The sequence below is a fragment of the Sciurus vulgaris genome (genome assembly GCF_902686455.1).
Source record: "Sciurus vulgaris genome assembly, chromosome: 11".
Lineage (NCBI taxonomy): Eukaryota > Metazoa > Chordata > Mammalia > Rodentia > Sciuridae > Sciurus > Sciurus vulgaris.
Window position 1 is genome coordinate 114565410 of NC_136472.1, and position 22024 is coordinate 114587433.

Sequence of the window (22024 nt, forward strand, 5' to 3'; positions counted from 1 at the left end):
GACCAACGGTGGTGTCTCAGGTCAGAAGAGGAGTGTTTAAGTCAACCTAGGGGAAAACTCACCAATCTGAAGGCTGGGGGTGGCTGTGGAACTGAGCTTCTGGGCAAATGGAAGGTGAGCCCAGTGTCCAGGCGTCTGGGGCAACAGGTGGGATTCCACTTGCCTAAGTGGCTACAGCAGAGCCCATCCGAGTCACAGCACCAATAAAAGCACTCAGAAACCACTCTGGACACAGGAACTCACACAAGAGATGTTAATAAGCAGAGGAACAAAGTATCTGCCCCTGGGGTGAGAGAAAGAGAAAGAGCGCTAATAGCAGGAAACTACCCTTAAGTAGTGGGAGCCTGCAAGCTAATTGGTCCAATGACTGACGAGGAAGTTAATAATCTAGATTGAAAAATGGTGTGTGTGTGGTGGGGGGCAGAATCAGGGGAGAAATGGCTGCAACTTTGTTCCTTTCACTGGGAATTGAACTCAGGGAGCTTTACCCCTGAGCTACATCCCTAGTCCTTTTTATTTTTTATTTTGAGACAAATTCTCACTAAGTTGCTGAGAAATGAGCTACTTTACTGAGGCTGGCCTCGAGCTTGTGATCCTCCTGCCTCAGCCTCTTGAGTCGCTGATATTACAGGCATGTGCCACCATGCCTGGTTGGAAATGTCCATTTAGAAAATTGTTATTCCATTACTATAATCTTAAATAACATTGCTCTTCTTCCTCTGTGTTCCCAGAGCACCTTCTGTCTGTCTCCACTCATCTGTCACTGAGTGCCAATCGTGGATTACTGTTTTTCTATTTAGATGTAAGAAATCTGGCTGATTTAACATGTGTTTTACAGAAATAGAATTGTTATTTTGTGGTTCCATCATGTATTCTGTCTCCCTTCCTCCAGTTTTGCTGTGAGCTCTTTGACTCCGAAATCAAATGGACTGCTCTCCTTTGGCTCCTGGGTCTCAGCACAATGGCTGCTCGTGGATGCGGATGCTGTTGCTGCTGAGGGTGTTAATTCTGCTGGGCTCAGAAAACAATACTCCAAAGCCAGGCGCTTGGACATGCTGAGTACTTTGAACTAAAAAAAGCAGCCTCAGAACCAAGGTCTCTCTGACTTTCTCCCAGTCCCCCTGTCTCTTGCTCCCTGCTTCCCCAAACACTGGGAGGGGCTGTCTGAAGCTCCCTGGGTGTCTACCTGAAGGCCGGATCCTCCCTCCCGAGGATCAGCTCTCAGCATAGAGGACTAGAATGACGTCACATCCAGAGTCCATGTGGGCTGTGTCCCAGGCTTTTTTTCTTTCTTTCTTTCTTTTTTTTTTTTTTTGACTCATTCATTTCCACTTCCGTCTGTGAGGAAGGTACAGAAGCTTCTAACTTGTATCAGGTTATTGAGTCCCACTCTCCCGTGATGCAATAAATGTGTGTACCTTTTCTACTAATCTATTGTCGTTTATTTAATCAGACTGTTACTGAATCTTCAGAGGGTACAGGGGATTCCCCTTCTGCCCCTGAAACTCAATGACAGTGGGTCTCGAGGGGCTGGGACTGGCTCAGAAGCCCCTGTCCTGTCTTCGCCTGCGTCTTCACTCTGGTCTCCTGGGGTGTCCGAGCTGCATGGATGTGGCAGAGAGGAGACAAGCTTTGGGAGAGAGAAGGGTGAGCAGCATCCAGCTGAGGGACACCTGGCCCACAGGGACTGTGTTGATTGGTCCCAAATCCTACTCATGAGATCTCTACAAGGGACATGTTTCCTTGTTAAAGAAATGTTTCTACATGTGAGTCACAGAGGATTATTGAAGTACAGAAGCTAGGCATCTTCTGGCCTGGAAAGGACCTCAAATTCATTACTTTCAACCCTTACCCACTGCAAGAATCTCCTCTGACATCTCTGTAAAGTTTTATCCAGTCTTTATTTCAATGCCTCCAGTGATGGAGAGTTCAATACCAATAGAACAAGGACTTTTGGTTACTTAGTCATCTCTATTCTCTCCACGTTTTCTTTTCGTCTTCCTAAATAAAATGTGATTTTAATCAAGTATCCACCCTCCTCCACTTGGGAAGGGAAAAATAAAACCGGAGTTTTATTCACAACTCACAGGAGTTGTGGCAAACTCGTTTCCCTTCCTGCTGAGTGATTTGGGCAAGGGCATGGGTAGATGACACAACTCTAACTGATGAGGTAGAGGGGAAGCCTACCAGGGGGCTTTTGGAAAAGATTTTTAAAAGATACAGAACAGGTCTCTCCTTCCTTTTTTTTTTTTTTTTTTTTTTTTTTTGCAGTACTGGGGATCGAACTCAGTGCCTTGTGCTTGTGAGGCAAGCACTCTACCAGCTGAGCCATCTCCCCAGCCCAGGTCTCTTCTTCTATTACAAATTTTAACCTAGATGTGATACCTGGAACTGTGGTTGTCGCCTTGTGATCAGGAGGGTAGCTAACCTGAAGGCAAAGTGGAGAGGCTGAGGCTAACGGAGTAGAAATAGGTGAAAATAACACACACACACACACACACACACACACACACACACACACACAAAACTGGGAACATTAATGTAATTCATTGAACAGCTAAGGTAACTGGCTCTTAGGCTGCATCTATCCTCTTAAGCAACCCCCAAAAGCTGTTAATTCATTGTAAACATTTAGTCAATGAAATAGTTTCCATGAACTGCAACCAAACCAGGAATCTCTAATCCCAAAGGTATGTGACTGAGTTTTGAAACTAAACAATAGACTTTACATTAATCTCTGTTCTGTTTTGTTTTTGATTTTCATCGAATCTTCCATCTTTTACAAATATTTTGGATTGCCAATTTAACTGTGTAGATTATTCCTAATTCCTCTTTCACCCACAGAGTTTGAGTAAGCACAATTTCTTCATTCAAGGAAACAATAAGAAAGTTGAAAAGAATCAACTGGGCGAGACCACTCTACAAACCTCCTGGCATGAGTGGACAGATGTTTCCAGTCCACTTCACTGTACTGTGAAGCCCACGTTTCTCTGTCTTGTCCACATTTGGACAAATGCCTTATTGAAATCAGGACAGAGTGACTGTGATATACTGTCTCCTTCCTTGTAACGAATGGAGTGATGTTAACAGACCGACGTGAGGTCTGCATGTTCCTGGGGTCTAGACCTTCTGTGTGTGTATGTGTGTGTGTGTGCGCACGTGTGCGCGCCCCCAGTTTGGGGATTAGAACTGAGCTGTGGTTGGCAGGGTCAGGCTTGGTGCCTCTTCAGCCCCTGGGAATCTGAGATCCGACTAGGAATTTGGAAGAAGATGAACCCCCTGTAGGAGATGGGGCTTTCCTGGGCTGCCCTAAGGCTGAGGTCTCTGCCCCACCCACCTGAGCCCCTCTGGTTTCCCCATAGCCTTGGCCCCCTCTGGCCCAGGTGCAAGGAGTTTTGCAGACTCCTCATGCAGTGCTCTGGCCACTGTGACTGCTGGCCCTGGCACTTCCCCAGCCCTCACGGGGTCTGCAGGCAGGTCTAAGGGAGGGAGGGCAGAGGCAGCCTCCCAGGGCCCTCTCCACCTGGCCCCCGGGCTGGCTCCGGAGTTGCCCCTAGCCTGAAGCTTCCTAACCCCCAGCAGGAAGAGGAGTTCACAATCTGGGAGACCCTAGGCCTCCTTTGGATTTCTGGGCCCTGAAGCTGGGCAAAGGGGCTTGGCCAGACCCAGGTCACCCAGGCCCTGAGGGGCAGGCAGAGGCTGTGGTCTGGTCCATGTTGCTGAACCCCTTAGGAGATCTACCATGATGGCTGAGATGGTAGCTGGTAGCAAGAAGGACGTTGGTTTTGAGCCTGGAGGTGATGTGGGGTGCTGGGGTCAGCTCATTTGCATCGATGGCTCGGCTTCCCAGAGGATAGGTAGGGGTCTCTGGCTTGGTGGCCTGGCTGGCGCTGAGCCTGGGAGGCCGAGGGGGAGTCTGGAAGCGTCTGTGAGAGGATGGGGAATATGTGGGGGTGGAGAGCACACCCACCTCCCCTGACCCTGACTGTGCTCACCCATGGGGGTCAGACTCTGTCATTCACTCTTGAGTTCACCCTGGCAGTGGGGCTGAAGGAAGTGAGGCTGAGAACCTGCAGGTTGGGAGCAGGGAACCCCCTGGCCAGCCTGCAAGCAGCAGATGGGTGCAGGGTACATGTGCAAGGGGCCCAGTGGCCTCTCATGGGTGCTGTGGGGGACAGCAGCCCAGGGAGGCCAGTGGAAGGAGGCTGGAGGAGTGGTCCCAGGCACAGGTGGACAGCCAGCTCCAGGCAACTGTCTTCCTGGTGTCAGCTCTGAGGTCCTGGGAGTGGAGTCCTCATCCTGGAATTCTAGGGAAAGAGAGGAGAGGAAGAGGGAGGCCGAGGAAGAGCACTGGGATATGGGATGCCCGGCCTGCTCCAGGCCCCGGAGCCAAACGCCCTCACTGCCCACCTCTGTCCTTTCCATCCTCTCCGTGAGCCTGGAGATGGTCCTTATTCTCCCCCTCCATGAAGGGCACACATGAATAAGAGGGAGCAGGGACCCGTTCCTCCCCTGCATCAGAGTCAGGGTCCAGAGGAGCAAGTGGAAGGGCAATCTCTCTGGAGAGGGAGTGGGAGGCTTGCGGGCAGCGAGTTCGCTCCTGGGGCCCTGAACTGACATTCCTTTGGCTTCTCACCACCCTGAGCCCTGGCGAGGATGTTTGAGGGTGCTGGCCATTCTGTTTTGCCTCCCGTCCCCACCGAAGTCGCATGGCAGCTTCCCTGTGGGAGCTGAGCTTGACGGAGGCGCCCCATCCAGGGTGTGGCGCCCCATCCAGGGTGTGGCGGTGGGTGCATTTCCTGGTCTTCCCAGCAGGGGGAGCGCTGCCTCCCACCTGCTGTTTTCCAGGGTCTGACTTGCCAGAGGGCCAAGGCAACTGGCGTCTTCATTGTCCTCTGAGGATGGAGGAGCAGAGTGCCTGACCTAATGACTGACCAGTCTGTCTGCCTCCCGGGAAGGCCTCCCAGTTGTCTTTTCTCGCTTCTTCTGTCTGACCTTTGTGGCTTCTAGCCTCCCATGAGGTTGAACCTAAGACTTGGGCCATTAGGCTATCAAGCCCCTCCCTGGAGAGAGAGAAGAGCATCTGAGAGGCAGAGGAGCCCAGGAGCAAAGGCCACCCTCAGGAAGGGAATGAAACCCTCAACCAAGGACTGGGATGGTGGGTCCAGCCTTCGGGGCTCAGTCTGCAGACTACTCAGGACTCAGGTGTTTGCTGGGCAAGGGGCCACTGGCTTCTCAGGGCAGCACTGGCCTTCTGCTTGTCCCCACTTCCCTGTGCCTGGCCACTTTGGGCAATGGGCTGTTTGGGGCTCCATGGATGCTGCCCTGGGCTGGGGGATTCAGGAACCAAGAATTTTTCTTGCACATCTTACCTTCCAGCATATCCCATAATCCTGTTTCCAAAATATCCACTGCTGTGTGTACATATGTGAGGGGAACAGAGGCCAGAGCCGCTAGGGTGACTCTATCTGTGCTGACGAGTATGGCAGCTTCTAGCCACCCATCTTTGAGATAAAATCGAATAACATTAACATGAGCGTAATTAATGACATCAGTTCCTCTGTGGCTCTAGTCATAGTTCAAGTGCTCAGTGCCTCATGTGGCCGAGGCTCCTTAGGGGACAGCACCGGTATGGCTCCCACCACTGCAGGCAGCTCTGCCGGGGCGCCCTGCACCAGCCTCTCAGGGCCTACGGTGCTGCTGTTGGATTGTGGATTGTGGAGCCAGGACGCTGCGCAGGATCAGGTGTGTGGGATGCTGTCACAGGGATCCCTGGCACCAGGGAGTCAGGGAGGGACACGGGAGGAGGAGGGGAGACATCCAGGCAGGCTCCAGGGAAGGGCCAGTACTGGGCATGTGGGTTGGAGGTGGGCGGGTCCCGGGCTGGGCGGCCAGCAGTATGGAGGTTTGTCTTTGTACCTTGGATCTGAGCGTCCACACACTCATTTATGACCTGGGAAGAACAATCCCGTCACTTGGTGCAAGGAGGAGAACCTGAGAAGGGTGTAGTTACTTCGTGGCTCTGCCCCTACTCAGTGCGTGACCTCCTGAGCCTGGGACAGTTGCTTGGTAAAACAGGACCATTGAGCTTCAGGGGCTCAGAGAAACAGTGAGTGTCTGCACCTGCCCATGGTGGGGGGTGCCCGGCCCAGGGTTCAGGGCCTCCTGTGTCTCTGGTCCTGTGGGATCACCAAGGTCCTTGAGATCTACCTCCTCAGTTCTTTAAAATTATAATGCATGTGGAGTCCGCCTCCTGAGGAGGATCTGAGGCAGCAGCTAACCCGTTATTTTACAAATGAGAAAACAAGCTCGGGAGGGTTAGAGACTTACTCAAGACACATTATCCCTTAAGTTCCCTGAAGTTCAGAGCCAAGAGCAGTTTTTAAGAGTAGCCTCCGCTTCAGCCCCACCTCCCACCCCATCCAGACGCCATCAGCTCCTAAGATGTGGGCTGGCTGAGGGAGGAGGAGGCCTGGGGCCAGAGGCTCTGGGAGCTGTGACCATGGGCCAGGAGTCCAGTCAGGGCAGAGTGGATGCCTGGCTGGAGATGATGGGGGCTTTGAAGTGGCCATGGTCTCCTGGGAGGCCCAGTCCAGAGAGTGAGTTCAGATGGAGCCTCTGGGTGGAGTGTGGCCCAGAACTGGGGATGTTAGGGCCCGTCCTTCCGACAGCACTAGGCCTTCCTCCTTGGCACACACTCTCATCTCCACAAACTCCCGAGTTGGAGGACTTTGTAATACTTTGTAATAAGACCAATGTTAAGAGCAACAGTTTAATGAGCACCTACAAACAGGCAGGGTACTAGACACCTGTATTCGTTCTCTCTTTTTTTGTATGGGGGATTGAACCCAGAGGTGCTTAATCACTAAGCTTCATCCCCAGCCCTATTTTGCATTTTATTTAGAGACAGTGTCTCAATGAGTTGCTTAGCCCTTGCTTTTGCTGAGGCTGGCTTTGTACTCACGATCCTCCTGCCTCAGCCTCCCGAGCTGCTGGGATTACAGGCATGTGCCACCGCGCCCGGCTTGCATTCTCTCTTTTATTTCACTCAACAATCCTGTAAATTTGATAATAGCCCTGTTTGAAACATGATGTAACCCTGGGTCAGAGAGGTTCAGTGCCTTGCCTAAGGTCACATCATCAGGAAGCGCCCGGCCATGTCAGATTTTTGGCTGATTCTCTGAACCCCCAACACTGGAAGCTTTCCACCTAACCTAGTGATCTCTCCAGTACTGGACTTTGGCTGGGAATGTGCTTCCCAGGGGCTGGGATGCAGGACCCCCGGCCTGTCAGGGAGAGTTACAGTCTGGCAGGGGTGGGGTGCTCTCGGCAGAGCCTGGGCTTTGATGGGGGAACTGAGCTTTGATCTTCTTTTGAAGTCCTGGCCTCTGGAACCAGCAACTTCAGGGGGGAGAGTTGGAGGAGGGGGAGATGAAAAGGCAGAGTGGGGGTGGAAAGTGTGTGTGTGTGTGTGTGTGTGTGTGCGCGCGCGCGCGTGTGCATAGGTAGGGGGCAGGAGATAGGAGAGGGAAACAGATGTGTGACGGAGAACAGGGAAGCCGGCAGCGGGGGAGAGGGGGAGCGAGGGGCTGGGGTAAGGAATTGCTGAGGGCAGACAGGAGAGCCAGGCCAGGCCAGGCCAGGTGGGAGACAGGAGGGCCAGGGCTGAGGGCAGGTAGCTGGGCCCCAGTTCCCAGCCCCTCCTGCCCAGGAGTCTGGGCTCCTGTTGAGCCTGCACAGTGACGCCCCAGCCTGAGGTTCCACCTCCTCTCCACCTTTGGCTGGCTGGCTCTGTCACAGGTTGCTTATTGGCGTCTAAGGGTCCAGAGATTCCAGCAAGTTCCTGGCCCAGGCCTCAGGGAAGGCATCAAATGGCCCTGGGGATGCAGTGAGGGGGAGGCGAGGAGCTCACACGGGTGCTTTTCTTGGGGTCTGTGGCTCGGCCTGCACCCCAATTGAGGGGGTGGGAAGGGTTGTGTGCTTGAGAGACTCTGCCGTGTGGCTGTGCACCTGTTCCTGTCTGACAGCCGAGTTCCTCCTGGGGGGCTGCCCCAGGCAGGCGAGGGAGAACGTGGTGGGAAGGGGCTCCCTGGCAGACAGGGCTAATCCCAAGCTGGGCAGCCTCCTCCCCTCCCCACCCACCCCACCCTCCGGCCCCCTCAGGTCCGTGTAGCTCCTCCCTCATCCTGGGCACCCTGCTCCACTCCCTTTCAGACTCTGGACCCAAACAGAGGCCCTCTCTGGGCAGGGGGCAGGGGATGCCCCCTCCCCACTGGCTCTGCAGAGGGTGGGAATGTTTGGCAAGTGAAAACCAAGAAGGGAGGTGGCCGAACGCTCTTTTCTTTGGGTTCCCGCCAGGAGCGCCTGGGATTATACCCGCCCAGCTCCGTGTACTTCAGAGAGACTGGGAGGGTTTCCAAATTAGGATTTATAGGATTAATAGCTTTTTTCTGCCCCCCTAGCGAGCCTCCCGCACCCTGAGCCTCAGGCCTTACTCCTACTGTTGGGCCCCTCCTGGGTCAGACCTCACAAGAAGCTGCGGTGGCCCATCCCTGGAAGGGGACATCACAGGCACCCCATAGAACCGCCTGAGAGGTGAGGAGGAGCTGGAGCAGGGAGGGACAGAGCCAGGGCTGGGCTCTCCTAGGATGGCTGTGCAGGTGACCTTGCTTCCCTGCTCTTTACTGTTGTGTCCCTAACAGGGTAGAGGCCAAATAGCCCACCTGTAGAGGTGACTGGAGACGATGCCTGCTGAGGCGTGGTGGCATGGGAACAACTGTGGGGTGCGGTGGGCAGAGTCCTGGCTATATGTGGGTCTCAGAACCAGACTGCAATGTGGGAGGCTGGAACATTCTTCAGGGGTCTCCAGAGGAGCCCCTCTTGGGCCATCCCCTGCACCAGCCCTCCTTCACACTCAGCACTGTCTATCCCTTCTGGCCAGTCCACCCCACCCCTGCCTGCTGTCCTTTCCTCTGTCCCCCCACCTACTCAACCCCCAAAACAGTTCAAGCACAAGCGCCTCCAGACAGGTTTCCTCATCAGTAGCCAGAGGGTGGAGCCGTTGACCTGAGGCGCCAGCCCTGTGGATCCAGGTGTTTGGTCCGAGGGACCATTAACTTCCTGTGATGTCTCCTGAGGGCAGGAAGTGCGTGTTTCCTGAAGCTCCCCTCATCTAGCCATCTCCAGAGTCAAGGTCTGGGTTCTCTGCTCTGTGGCCTCCAGGGAACTCTTGGTGTCTTCCAAGGCCCAGTTCACTACTCACCCTCTGCAGAGCCCATGAGCTCTCCTTCAGCCAAGGGCTTAGGGGCCCTGAGCTGACCACCTTACTGGGAATCCCTTGAGGCCAGGGACCTCCCTGGACCCCAAGTCCTCAGCACAGTGGCTGGTGGGAGCAGCTGCTCAATGAAGGTTGGTCTCATTTATCTGTTCAGCTGGACCAAGGGAGATCAAGGGGGGATGTGAGCACATAGTCTTGACCCTAGAGGCCCCTTGATAAGAAAATAAAGCGGAGCATCCGGGTGTCTGGTGAAGGCTAAGGGGCCACAGTGATGCAGGCGGTGAGAAGAATGGGGCCTGTTGGAGCAGGAAGGAGCCCTGGAGGTGACTCAGGTGGGGAGATGAGGCTCATGGACAAGGACACCATGTGCTTAGGGTGACACAAGTCAGTGGCAGAAAGGCCACTACTTTCCAGACCCCTGGGCTTCTGGTCCCCATTCCTTCCTCTGCACCCGTCTGGTCCCTGCCCACCTTCCCTCTTTCCATTGCAGGGCCCCAGCCTGGCCTCCCTCCAGCCGCCCACAGTCAGGCACCGATGGGAGGGCTGAGGAGGGCCAGCCGAGCAGGCAGGTGTCGGGCAGGGTGTACCTGTAGTCCAGAAGCAGGGTGGGCCACTAAGGGTCATGAGCTAGGGTGGGCTCAGCTGGATGGTGGCATATTCCACAACCTCACCAGGGCCCGGCACAGTAGTCCGTGGCCCTGGCATGAGTTCCAGGGCCGAGGTGTCCAGCTCTGCATAGTAGATGTCAGTGTCCTTTAGGCCAGACTCCTAGGGACGGGGTAGAAGGGAGAGAGGGCAGGGGGAGCATCCATTGTCAGGCCCGGGATGAAGCAGCCCAGGAACAGTATTTGGGATGAAGGGGGAGGTCGGGTGTGCCGTGGAAACATGAGACAGGAAAGGGGGACATGGAGGATTGGGGGAAGGGGGGAAGAGAGAGAATCAGAAAGTGAATTCATTGGTGGCACATGCTTGTACTCCCAGCTACTCAGGAGGCTGAGGCAGGAGGATTGCAAGTTTGAGGTCTGCCTGGGCAATTTAGTGAGACCCTGTCTCAAAATAAAATATATAAAAAAGGGCTGGGGGTGTAGCTCAATGATAAAATGCCCCTGGCTTCAGTCCCCAGTACTGGGGGAGAAATCATTAAAAACGAAGAAAAACATTTAGAAGATGAACGGACCACAAGGCATTTACGTGCTCTGCTAGGCTGTGCCTCCTGAGGTCCTGGGCATGGGTGGGCAGAGGCAGGAAAAGCAGAGCCCTCCCTGCCACAGCTGGGAGTTAGCATCCCACTCTTGGCTCCACAGCGCTTGGCTCTGAGAGATGACTTAGGCCCACTCTCTCATTTTGCAGAGGGAAGAAACAGGTCTGGAGAAGGGCCATGCTGTACTGGGGTCACAGCTGTCTGCAGCAGAGCCCGGAAGGCATTAAGCGGAATGTGGAGACCAAGCACCAGGCTTTGGATTTTAGCTGGGCCACTTGCTGTGGCTTGTTGGGAACACTGTTCAATCCACCCCAGCCTAGCTTTTCATTTGTAAAACGAAGAAATAAAATTTATGAGCGTTATCTCTATCGTTACAGCCAGGGGCACTAATTCCCACCCGGGCTGCTCCATGGCCCTGCATTACCTGGGCCTTAGTTTGATTTAGGAATTTTACTGGGGTCAGTGGAAAAGCAGAGCCCTCCCTGCCATAGCTGGGAGTTAGCACCACTGAGTCACACTGAGTGACTCTCCCCCGCAGGTTCTCAGTTTCCCCATCAGCAAAATGTGACAGTGACTTGAGACCCAAGGACCTTCTAGCTCTCATCTCGGGATTTTCCCTCAGCCTTCTGCTCTCAGATTAGTGCCAATGCAGATGGCAGACAGCATCCTGTCCACAGAGCAGGGCCCCAGGAGACTTAGGGGGTCTCCCAGGCCAGCAGGGCAGGAGGCTGGAGCAGGATGGGGACTCTGTACTGTGGGAGGGGAGCCCCTGAGCTGGCCCCATGCTGTGGGCCACTCTTCCCTGGTTGGTGGCCTGGGCAGCAGACAAGGCTGTGTCCTGATCTTAGTTACCCTCCAGCAATGCCCATCAGGACACATGGCAGGGCTAAGATTAGTGCAATTAGTTCCTGATTTCTTACAAGTGAGAGTCATAACCTGACACCTTGTCCCTCTGTCCTCTGTGCTTCCAGAGCCGCCGGAGTGGAGGATGGAGAGGACACCTCTTTTCCAGAAGGAAAGAGCCCCCGGGAGAAGGTCGGGGGCATAAGAGGTCAAAGACAGAAGGAAAGGGATCGGGCTGGATAGACAGAGAGCCTAGAGGATAGCTGCGACTAGGAAAGAGGTTTCAAGGCCAGCAGGGTGTGGGAGGAGCAGCTGAAAAGCCTCCAGGAGGCAGCCAAGACTGGCCTCGCCCCTGTGGCCTCAGAGGCAATAACCGCCTGGGTCCAATGTAGGGGTCCCCACTCTGGGGTGGTGTGGAACCGTGCTGCGGAGGCAGGGACTGGATACAATGACCAGTGGTGAGGCAGGACTGAGTGGATCCCCTCTTATCATGCCCATCATCGTGAGGATGGCTAGGGATGGGAGCTCAGGTGGGTGGGGCCAGGGGTGTCCTGGGGCCGCCCCGACTCCCCAGGTTCCACTGAGACTTCCTACCAAGAGACCATCAGCGTCTAGGTAACATCTCTCTGTAGGTCCTTCACTCAGTACTGTCAGTATGGCATAACCATGGCTTTGCCCCCAGCGAGGACTGGGAGACCGGGCAGTGATGACAAAAGGTGGTTTGGCAGCAGCTCTTCCGGGTGGGGGGAGGGGCACTTTCCAGTTGGGTCTGGAGGTTCTATAGATGCTGTGAGCCCTGAGCACCTCTCTTCAGCCTTTGTAGAATCTGTCTCAGATGGAGTCAGCAGTGACCTGCAGCTCCTGCTAGGCAAGAAGACAGGTAGAAAGGCTAAAGTGGAGGTTTGGGTCTGCTCACTCACTGCCTGGTGGCAGGAAGGACAGAGTCCCTGGTACAAGGATATAGCATATGAAAGGGATGCAGGGGACAGTGCCTGCAAGGACAGCATGGTTGGTCCTTGTGTAAGTCATGTGGACACTGATAGTGAATAAAAAGAACTGGAAACCATCAAGAATGAAAGCTTGGTGTGAGGGCCAGAGACCTTCTGGAAGCTTCCAGAGACACCCCATCTCCTGCAGTGGAGGGACGTAGCTAGGAGCAGACAGGATTCAGAGTGGGAACTGCAGAGCTTGGAGATGTTGATCAGGCAGGCTTGTTGTGCCAAGGTAAGGGCCCTGCTCAGAAGACCTGGGACCCTGAAACTGGATAGAGAGCCCTGTCTGTCCCTCAGAGCAGGCAGACGTGGCCCGCTCTTCCCTGGTAGGAGCTGCTGCCACCCAGGCTGGAGGACACCACAGAGGTCTCTGCCCTGCAAGGTGACAGGCATCACCCCCTTGAAAACTGCTCCCACCTCTGTCCCTGGCCGGTGGTCCCTATCTTATCTCCATTTAGTCTGTCAGTCTGGCCTCTACAGAAACCAGATGGCTCCTAGAGAACGAGGCTTGAGGCTATGGTCTGAATGCTGGTGTACCCTAAATTCATACGTTGAAATGCTAACCCCCAAGATGATGGCTTCAGGGGTTGGTCCCTCCAGGAGATGAGTGGCATTAGTGCTCTTCTGGAGGAGCCCCAGGTGCTCATGTGCACCATCCATCAACCAGGAAGGTTCACCAGACACTGAGTCTGCCAGCCTTGACTCTCGGCCATCTCAGAACTGGGAGAAACACATCCCTCTTGTTTATGAGTCACCCAGGCCATGGTACTTTGGAACAGTAGCCTGGACAGTCAACTTCTAGAGGCTCAGTCAAGAGGTAGCTCCGATTGCAGCTGCTGGAACAGTTTTCTACATGCCAGCTAAAGTACCAGCTTTTTGGCAATACTTTGAAAGGCCTCTAAATAGTGCTGTGTCCCCAGAAGGAAGATTATATGGGTCTGGGAACCAAAAGATGAAAGCCAGCAGGAGTCACTTTCCATTGCTCCCAATGAACAGGAGGGGTATATCATTTTGTGCTAGACTCTGCATGGCAGAGGGTCCCATTGGGCTGGAATTCAGGGCTGTTCTGGGATTAGAACACTTGGACTCCATGTGTTCAGGAATCATCAGGCAAGAAGAGGAGCCACATATTAAAAGGGGTTGTTGACTCCGATCAGCAGGAAGAAATCAGGCGGCTGCTACATTTCAGGAAGAGAAGAGGAAGCAGAACCCACACTTGGTCTGCTTGGTGCGTCTTCTGGTTTCACTGTGAAAGAACACCCATGACAAGCCTGCATGAGAAGGGTATGCTTGTCAAGGACCCAGGGCCTTGGGAATGGAGGTCTGGGTCACACAGGTAGTTTAGCCACCAAGACTTGCTGCAGAGGTGGCACAGCAAGGAGATCTGGGGATGGATGTGGAGAGATAAGTATTGGTAGTGGCCCTAAATTCACTGTAGCAACAGGCGCTCCATCCTCAGAAGGAGAGTCTCACTGAGTCATGGAGAAGCTGCTCCCTGCACCTGGATGGATGAGAAGATCTCTGCCATGTCAGGGTGCACCGTGGCAGCTGTGCACACTCATGGCTCAGATCTGCGGTGGGACCATTGTGGGCTGCAGCCCTACCTGTTGCTCCATCCCTCTGAGGTCAATGGGGCGACTCATCTGCTTCTAGCCTAGGCTGTCTGTGCTCATATGGCTGAGGAGTTGGAAGCCCCTGTCCTTAAGGGGAAGGCTGTGTTCCTCTCCCTTCTCTTGTAGACACAAGCTTTGAATCCTCTGAAGTCCTCCCGAAGATCTAGCCTAGATCTACTGGCTCTCCAAATGGTAACTGCCACTTGACTCCTAACCCAGAAACCTTGGCAGACAAGAAAGGGAGCCATGATCTTAGCACCCCTGGGTGCATGTGCAGCATGGACCTGATCTACACAGAGAGGGGCCACTGAGTTTGAAGGAACCTTCGATGGCTGGCCCCCCAGGCTCTCTGCAGCCTTCCAGCTCTCCCACCCCCCAAGTCCTGCCTTGGTGAATGGTGCATGCTCTGCTGTGCTCTCTCTTACAACTTGTTGAGAAGGAGAATTGATGACAACATCAATAATGTGACTTGTATACAAGCAGCACTGACAACAAACCAGAGTACTGGGGATAAATTCTTGCCTGGCCCAGTAATTGCTCTGGAAGCCAAAAGGAATTACTTTCTTGGCAACAACAATGGAGCCTCCCTGGGATGCCAGGGTTTCCCTTCTCCTGGGACCTCCTCAACCACCCCACAGGCCATTCTTAAAAGCATCTGTCCACCTGGATACCCTTGTCACATGGCTCAGAGCTCATGTAGGACACGGTTGGAGAAACCCTCTCCTTGACCCATCTGGCTCCTCCTGCCCATGGCTGTGGGGTAGACGTGGCTCCCTCTGCCCTTTGTCCCAAGAGGCTATTGAATGGATAAACTCATCCAGGGACTTCATCAATTCAACTCAAGCAGAGCCTGAGGAGGGACGGTCCTTTGCTGGGCCTGGTGCTCGGATGAGGGAGGCGGTGGGAGAGGAGGAGTGTGCAGGGGGGCCCACGGCATGGATGCTCTCCTTGGGCTAGAGCTGCCAGGCATGGCCTGGCTCCTCCCATGTCCCCAGGGAGGGCTGTGCATGCCAGGCTGAGGGGGCAGCAGTCAGAGAGCAGGATGGGGAACTTGTTCATGGGGATTAGGGCCAGCTGCAGCTGTCCTGTTATATCTTTGCGATTTTATGCTGAGCCTAGGCCCGCTCTCCAGGGGGTCCCACTGAGTCTTCCATGACTTTCCAGATCTCTAACTTCCATCGTATTTTCCCTCCATGCCTCAGGCCCTCTCTCCTTCCTCCTGTTCCTCCCACAGCTCTGACAAGTAAGTTGACTAGAGGCTGAAGGAGACTGATTTGGCAAATCCTGGATGGGGCATGGCTTTCTCTGTACTGGCAGCAGTGGGTCTCCCCCTTCCATTCGACCTCGCCCACATTCAGGGCTACCTGCCTGCTCTCTGGGCTCCAGGCAGCTGCCAGGCCTCTGAGGCTGCAGAGGGCTCCACATCCCCAGAGTTGCCACCTGTGGCTCCGGGCTCCTTTGTCTTCATGTGAACTCCCACGCCTCTGCTCCTCGCAGTGGCTGCCGCAGGGTCAGTGCCCGCACTTGGGAGTCAGAAGATTCCGGGCCTGAACTATGCTGTCCCCAGTTGCTCACTGGGAGATCCTGGGCAAGCTCTTAATTTCGAGGAGCTTCAGTTTCCTCATCTACCCAATGGGGCAATGAAAGACTTATCACGCAGATTGTTGTGAGAGTAAGGAAACCAAATTGTGTTTGAAAAGCAGCTGTCAAGGTGGCTGGCATGTGGGTGCTCTGCACCGTGACTGTGGTCTCTTCTGTTGGGGTCCACAGGCCACGCGGTACAGACTAGGCCATGCGATTCTCCCTCAGATGGGGAGGAGAATGGTCAGGATATGTTTGGGGGAGTGGGCTTCCACAGTGAGTTCCAGACCACTTCCAAGTTGACCAGCAGGGGGTCTTTTGCCTCCTTCATAGTATCAGAAGGCGGAGGCTAGTTTCATCTTCTGGGCCAGCACTCTGGAAGGGAAAGCCATCTCCTGGGAGGGGGGATTTGGCACTTAAGTGGGCCTTGAGTGGTACTTCCCGCCAAGAGGGAGGATGGCTATACCATGGAGACAAAGGCCTGGCTCACCCACCAGTGCCAGGAGAGAGGGTGTTATCTTCAGGCCCAGGCGCTTTGGTCTGGGTCTCTGGGCTGGCAGCGTATGGATACCACCCCTCAAATTCCACGTCTGCTGAAAGGAACAGGGTGTGTGCAGAGGTGGCAGCCATTCAAGTGGACGCTGGCCCTCTGAGCAGCTGGGAGTGGGGCCAGGAGGAGGGGCTGAGCTGGCTTGCTGGTGGTCTTTGGCAGGACTGGGAACTGGGGTGCAGGGTGCAGAACCAAGGGATGGAGCTTGTGGGAGGAAGAGCTGGGTGTCAGGCAGGGCTCAGCCTCCACGGAAGCCCCACTCTCCCACTGGTCTGCCCAGTGTGCATCACCCCCGTTGCCAGGGTACCTGAGTGGTGCCACCCTATGGGTAGAGGCTTCTGTCTATAGTGGGCTTCCTGGGCCCACCCGGCCCTGGCCTCCTCAGCCTCCTTTGTCCTCTCTTCTGCTAAGGCAGCTGGGCACATGGCCAGGCAGGTGCAGCTGGGCTGGGGGCTCTGTTCTCACTGCTCAGTTCTCCTTACCAAGGGGCGGTAGGAGGGGGAGACGCCCAGGTCGTAGTAGGGGGGTTGCAGGGGCAGCTTCGGCAGCTCCTCTTCCTGCTGCCACCTCCCTGGTTCCAGGTGGAGACTCTGGAAGAGAAGGAGGCGAGTGTTGCCTGCCTTGCCCCAGGCGGCCGGCCCAGACCAGAGTTGACTGGGACTCCCTTCCTCAGGTTCCCGGCACGCCACGCTGGCACCTACCAGCATGGCGGCTGTCTGGGAGGGTGCTACGTACCCTGCGCCTTTAGCTCCACCGCCTCTACCAGGGACCAGCACAGGCCAGGCAACTAGCAAGGACTCAATGAACATTTTTCTTTTCTTTTCTTTCAATGAATCTTTTCTTTTCTTTTCTCCTCCCTCCCTTCCTTCCTTCCTTCCTTTTTTTTTTTACTTTTTAAAGAAAATGTTTTATTCTTGCATAGGATATATTGCCTTGGTCATTTTTTGAAAAAAAAATCAGTTTTATTGAGGCATATATTTATTATGATAGAACACACCCATTTTAGGGAAGTCATTTTTAAAAACTACTGGAAAAAAGTATGCCAATGGATACCAAATAGACTTCAATTAAAATACGACAGGTGGTGGTTCCTATAGTGTTTTTTTTTTTTTTTTCTTTTTTCTTTTTTCTTTGTTTTCCTGGTACAGCAAATCCAAATTCTTTTTTTTTTTTTTTTTAATAAACATTTTTTAAAATGAATACATGGACTGAGAGGTGGGGGAAGAGATTCCTCTGGGGGTCCTGGGTAGGTGGAATCCTGGGTAGGGAAGGTCTTAATTTGCCATCTCTGGGGTAGGGTGGGGGCAGGATATAGGCCTGGACCTGCTGGCCTGTGCTGGTGCGACAGCTTTGTCTTCGGGTTGGATTCTCTCCCTGGGGCCATCTCCCATTTTTCCTTCCTGTGCCCCTAGTCTAGGGACCTTGTTCTATGCTGTCCTAGGCCCACCTGGATGTCTTCAGATGCAAGGTGGCTCTGCCTGTCAGGAGGAGTCTCCAGCTTCTGGGAGGGGGACAGGTCAGTCCTGGGAGAACAGAATGAGGTTGAGATCAGCACAGGGACTTACAGGGAGGTCTCTGCCCCAGTGAGACTTCTTGACTACTTCTGGTCCCTGAACCACAGTCATGATGATAGGCCCCAGGGCTCTGCTCCCAGGAAGCCCCCAGGGTGGCCAGAGTTGGAAATGTGGTGACTCAGCATGGTGAGTAGAGGCTGAGGGGGACCTGCCCATGCGTCTGCTCTAGCCCAGCACCTCTGCAGTATGGGAGTCACATGAGTGTCAGGTTTCTACCTCCAAGGAACATTGGGAAATCCAATGGGTCCAACCAGGGCCAGGGGAATGAGGCCCCAGGCCAGGGGAATGAAGCCCCAGGCCAGGGGAATGAAGCCCCAGGTGCAAGGTGTAGGACACCCAAGATCTTAGCCATCACAATAAATAAATATTAAAGCAATATTTTTCAAAAAAAAATTAATGCCAAATCTCTGAACAAAATATCAGCATTTTAAATAAAGACAGGATTAGAATTACTGATTTTTTCCCTTTTGCCTTAGGCTATAATATGGCTCAGCACGCCACCAGTACTGATCCTATCTTTATTTAAAATGTTGATGTTTTGTTCATCATGGATTTTTTTGCCTTCATTTTGATCTTTAAAAATGCATTAAAGCTGGGCCCCATAGTATACAACTCTAGTTCCAGCTACTTGGGAGGCTGAGGCAGGAGGGCTGCATAAGCCCAGGAGTTGAAGGCCAGGCTGGGCAACTTAGCAAGACCTGGTCTTCAAAAATTTTTTTCTTGAATTAAAATATTATTTATTGTGATTTTTTTTTTTTTTTTTTTTAGTTTGTTTGGTACCAGGAATTGAATTTGTGGTGCTTAACCACTGAGCCACATCTCCAGTTCTTTTAATTTTTTATTTTGAGACAGGGCCTCGCAAGTTGCTTAAGGCCTCGCTAAGCTGCCGAGGCTGGCTTTGAACTCTTGATCCTTCTGCCTCAGCCTCCTGAGCCTCTGGGATTATAGGCATGCACCATTGCGCCTGGCATGAGTGAGCTCCTCCATGAACTCTATGCCTCCTTGTCCTCTCTGGCCCTCAGCCTGCCCTAATGACTTGCCAGTGGCTGGGAGAAGGTAAAATTATGCAAGTTATTTAAACTCTTTGTGCCTTGTTCCTCATCTGTGGATAACTGTGCACTTATTTCTTTGAGTTGTTGTGAGGGCAAAATACATCTGCATGGGGCTGGGTTGTGGCTGAGTGGTAGAGTGATTGCCCAGCATGTGTGAGGCACTGGGTTCGATCCTCAGTACCACACGAAAATAAATAAAGATATTGTGTCCATCTACAACCAAAACCAAAACAAAACAAAACAAAACAAAAACTACCTGTTCCAGTGTAGATACTCGGGGTGGCACCCCATGCACAGTAGCACTCTGGATGGTTAGTCTTCCTGCACAGGTGAGGTGGGGAACCTGGCAGGCTGGACACAGCCAGGTGTTTAGCGGATCTGGAGCCCTGGGGGTGGCTCGCCAGCACTCACCCATCACTGCCCATTCGCAGTCGGCTCTTCTGCTGCCGGCGGTACAGAAAGAAGACGGCGAGAGCCACGCCAAGGATAAGGACCATGGCCACTGTGCCCCCCAGGAGCCTGGCCACACTTCCGGGGCCTCCCTGTGGGAGGGGCTTGTCTGGAACCAGGAGACCAAGGAAGAGTATCAGAGAGAGGGAGGGGAGAGTGGGGGGGGGGGGGGGGGGAGAGAGAGAGAGATTCTTAAGTGAACCAGGGAGAGTCAGTGAAGTGGGTCAAAAAGAGGAAAGTAAGGAAATCAGGCCCTGGCGTGGGACTCTGCCCTCTCCCCCAAATTCCGGTTTGGGGAGTGGCTGGCTGTCTAGTTAGTGGGGGACAGAACTCATCCTCTGGGTCCCAGAGCTGTAGCTACAGACCCTGCTCTGATCCTGGGATCTGGGGTGTGAAGGTGGGGGGTGGGGCCCGCTGGGCAGTGTCAGAGATGGGGTCCCCACCTTCTCATTCCATTTCTGGCCCTGCAGGGAAGACCCCTGTTGAGGAGCTTCATTACCTTCCCCTCCCCAATTAAACAAGCACATGAGCTCATTGGCGCTTTGCCCTCCCTGCTCTGGAGACCGGGTGAGGATCCTGAAGGAAAGTTGGGAGTGGTGAGTTTAGGTGGAGAAGGGGTGCCTGGGGATCCCGGGGGAAATCAAGTTTCTTCAGTCATGACAGGCCAAAAACCCCGAAGGCTACGACCTGACAGGAAGTGGCAGAGCCCACCCTCTGGACCTACCTGCTCACAGCCCTGGGAGCCTTCCTCCACGGGAGGGAGGCAGGCTGGTGTGTTAGGCAGCACCGCCCAACAGGCTCCTCCTGGGGCAAGTTACTTGTCCTATCTGGGCCTCAGAAAAGTGAGACAAGGGCTCATGAGACTTGCTTGGGTTTGCTGAGCTCTTTCTCACTTTAAGCTGGAGCCACCAGCCTGCACCATGGCCAGGGGCCTGCATAGCTTTCTGGCTTGTACAGGTGTGGCATGTGAAGCCATGGAGGTGCCAGGCCTTTCATGTCCCTCCCTCTGCTGGGTTTCATTTCTCACCTCTGACCTTTCCAACACCCAGGCAGGAAGGAACTGAGGAGAAAATCATATGTACTCCTTTCTCCGCTTCCTTCCCACCGCCGTATTATGTATAATTAAACACGGAGAGGACCTGAATAGAGATGCTAAATTGCAGTTTGCAATAAACACCATGGAGCCAATTTTCCTAAAGTGGGATTGACAAGCACCTGCCTCTCTCTCACTCGGCCCTCCCTCCCCTGCACCCCGATGTCCTGAGGAGGGCTCGTCTGGCAGAGACCTCAGCACAGCCTGGCTCCCAGGGTGTCTGCAACACCCCCTGGTCCTAGCTCCTGCTAATCAGAAGGTGGCCTCTCAGCAAAGGCTCTGACCCCAGCATCTGGCCATCCACCCACAGTTGCTGTGCTGTGGCCCCCTGAGCTGGCCTTGTGTGAGCATCACGGGTCCAGGTGCTGGCTGTGTGTGCAGCACAGGGATTCAGAACCCTCAGACTCCTTCACACCCTCTGCCTCAGCATCACATGCCTCATTGGTGGACCCCTTGGGCTGGGACGCTGCCCACAGTCAGACAAAGCATCTCCTTTTCTCTAAACCCTGACGTCTTGGCATGGTTCTCTCTTCTGTACCCTCTGTCTCCCTACTCTGCTGCCCCCTTGGCAGGGAGCACCTGCAGGGTTGCTGTCTCTATTCTTGCCCTGGGCACAGAGATGCAGGAGGCACATCACTGCCTCTGAACTCCATGACTCTTCTTGGGTGACTCCAACCTCCTGAACACCTCCTGGCATGGCAGCTCCTTCTGTCTCCAGTGCCACCCCTGTGTCACCTGAGTTACTGTCACAGCCTAACCAATCACTCTGTTGCTAGACCTGTCCCCTCTGAGCGGCTCTCCACCCTCGAGGCGAGTGACCTTTCCAAACTACAAATCTGATCAAGCTCCCTCTTTGCTTACCATCCTCCAAGAGCCTGTGGTCCCGGGTTCCCCTCAAGAGGCCCCTGGAGAACCAGTCTCTGCTGGTGCTGGAAGATATATCCAAATGCTGTCTCTTGCTAGCCATGCTCCAGCCAGCCTGGGCCACTTGCAGATCCCCAGGGACAAGACTCCCTACCTCTTTGCCCGCCCAGGTGTGATAGGAGTTGCTTTGGACCGGGTCTCTTTCTCCCCTCTGCCAGGCCAAACCAACTCCAGGTTTAAACGGGATGTGCTACCCTTCTCTGTCTCCTCCACTACACTGGCTGTCCTCCTCCCTAGCATCCCCTTTCAGCATCTTTTTTACAGACTGAGTGCCTGGCTGACTTGTTAGGCACTATTCTTTGCGATAGGAAGAACTGGGTGCGTGGTGAAAGAATCAAGCTTGGCTGAAGGAAACCGGAAGGTCAGAGGGGCCGCGGGAATCTCACCATCCACCAGGGGGCGCTCCCACCTCGAGGCCTCGGCCAACTCCCGTTACCGTGGATACAACCCAAATCTAGATCCCTGGTCCCTGCCGCCAGCTGAGGCGGGCTGGCAGTTCCAAAGGGTCAGGTGGGCTGCACAGTGGGGAAATGCACACACACCCTGTCTGGCTCACAGAGTTCAGGGTTCTGTCCCACCACGGGCAGCCCAGTTCTGGGGGTCAGTCCCCACTCCTTGCCCCTGGGGTCCAGGCAGAGGGAGAGACTGGAGGCTGGGATCCTAGCCCTGCATCTGTTCCCTGCTTTGGGACCTCTCTCCTGGGCTTTCACTCATCACCCACTTGGGGCTTTGGGACCACTTTAGCAAGAGAGGGCGGCAGCTATCCTAATAAGGAGACTTACACCACCCTTAGAGAGAAAACCAAAAATACCTGGTGGGTGAGTTTGTGAATGAATGGTGGGAATGAGGGAAACCAAGGTAAAAAGAGGATGGG

The 22024-nt window shown here is 54.1% G+C and overlaps 1 protein-coding gene across 1 annotated transcript; it reads right to left on the reverse strand.

The window, feature by feature from the left end:
• Positions 1-2753: 2753 nt before the first annotated feature.
• Positions 2754-19210, reverse strand: LOC306638733 (uncharacterized protein). The gene is made up of 5 exons (XM_079102028.1): positions 19095-19210; positions 17505-17580; positions 16540-16647; positions 9865-10045; positions 2754-4307 (listed from the first exon to the last, which is right to left on the reverse strand). Exons 1-4 carry the CDS (start codon positions 19178-19180, stop codon positions 9905-9907), a joined length of 411 nt encoding a protein of 136 aa, XP_078958154.1. The 5' UTR covers positions 19181-19210; the 3' UTR covers positions 2754-4307; positions 9865-9904.
• Between the last annotated feature and the right edge of the window lie 2814 nt (positions 19211-22024).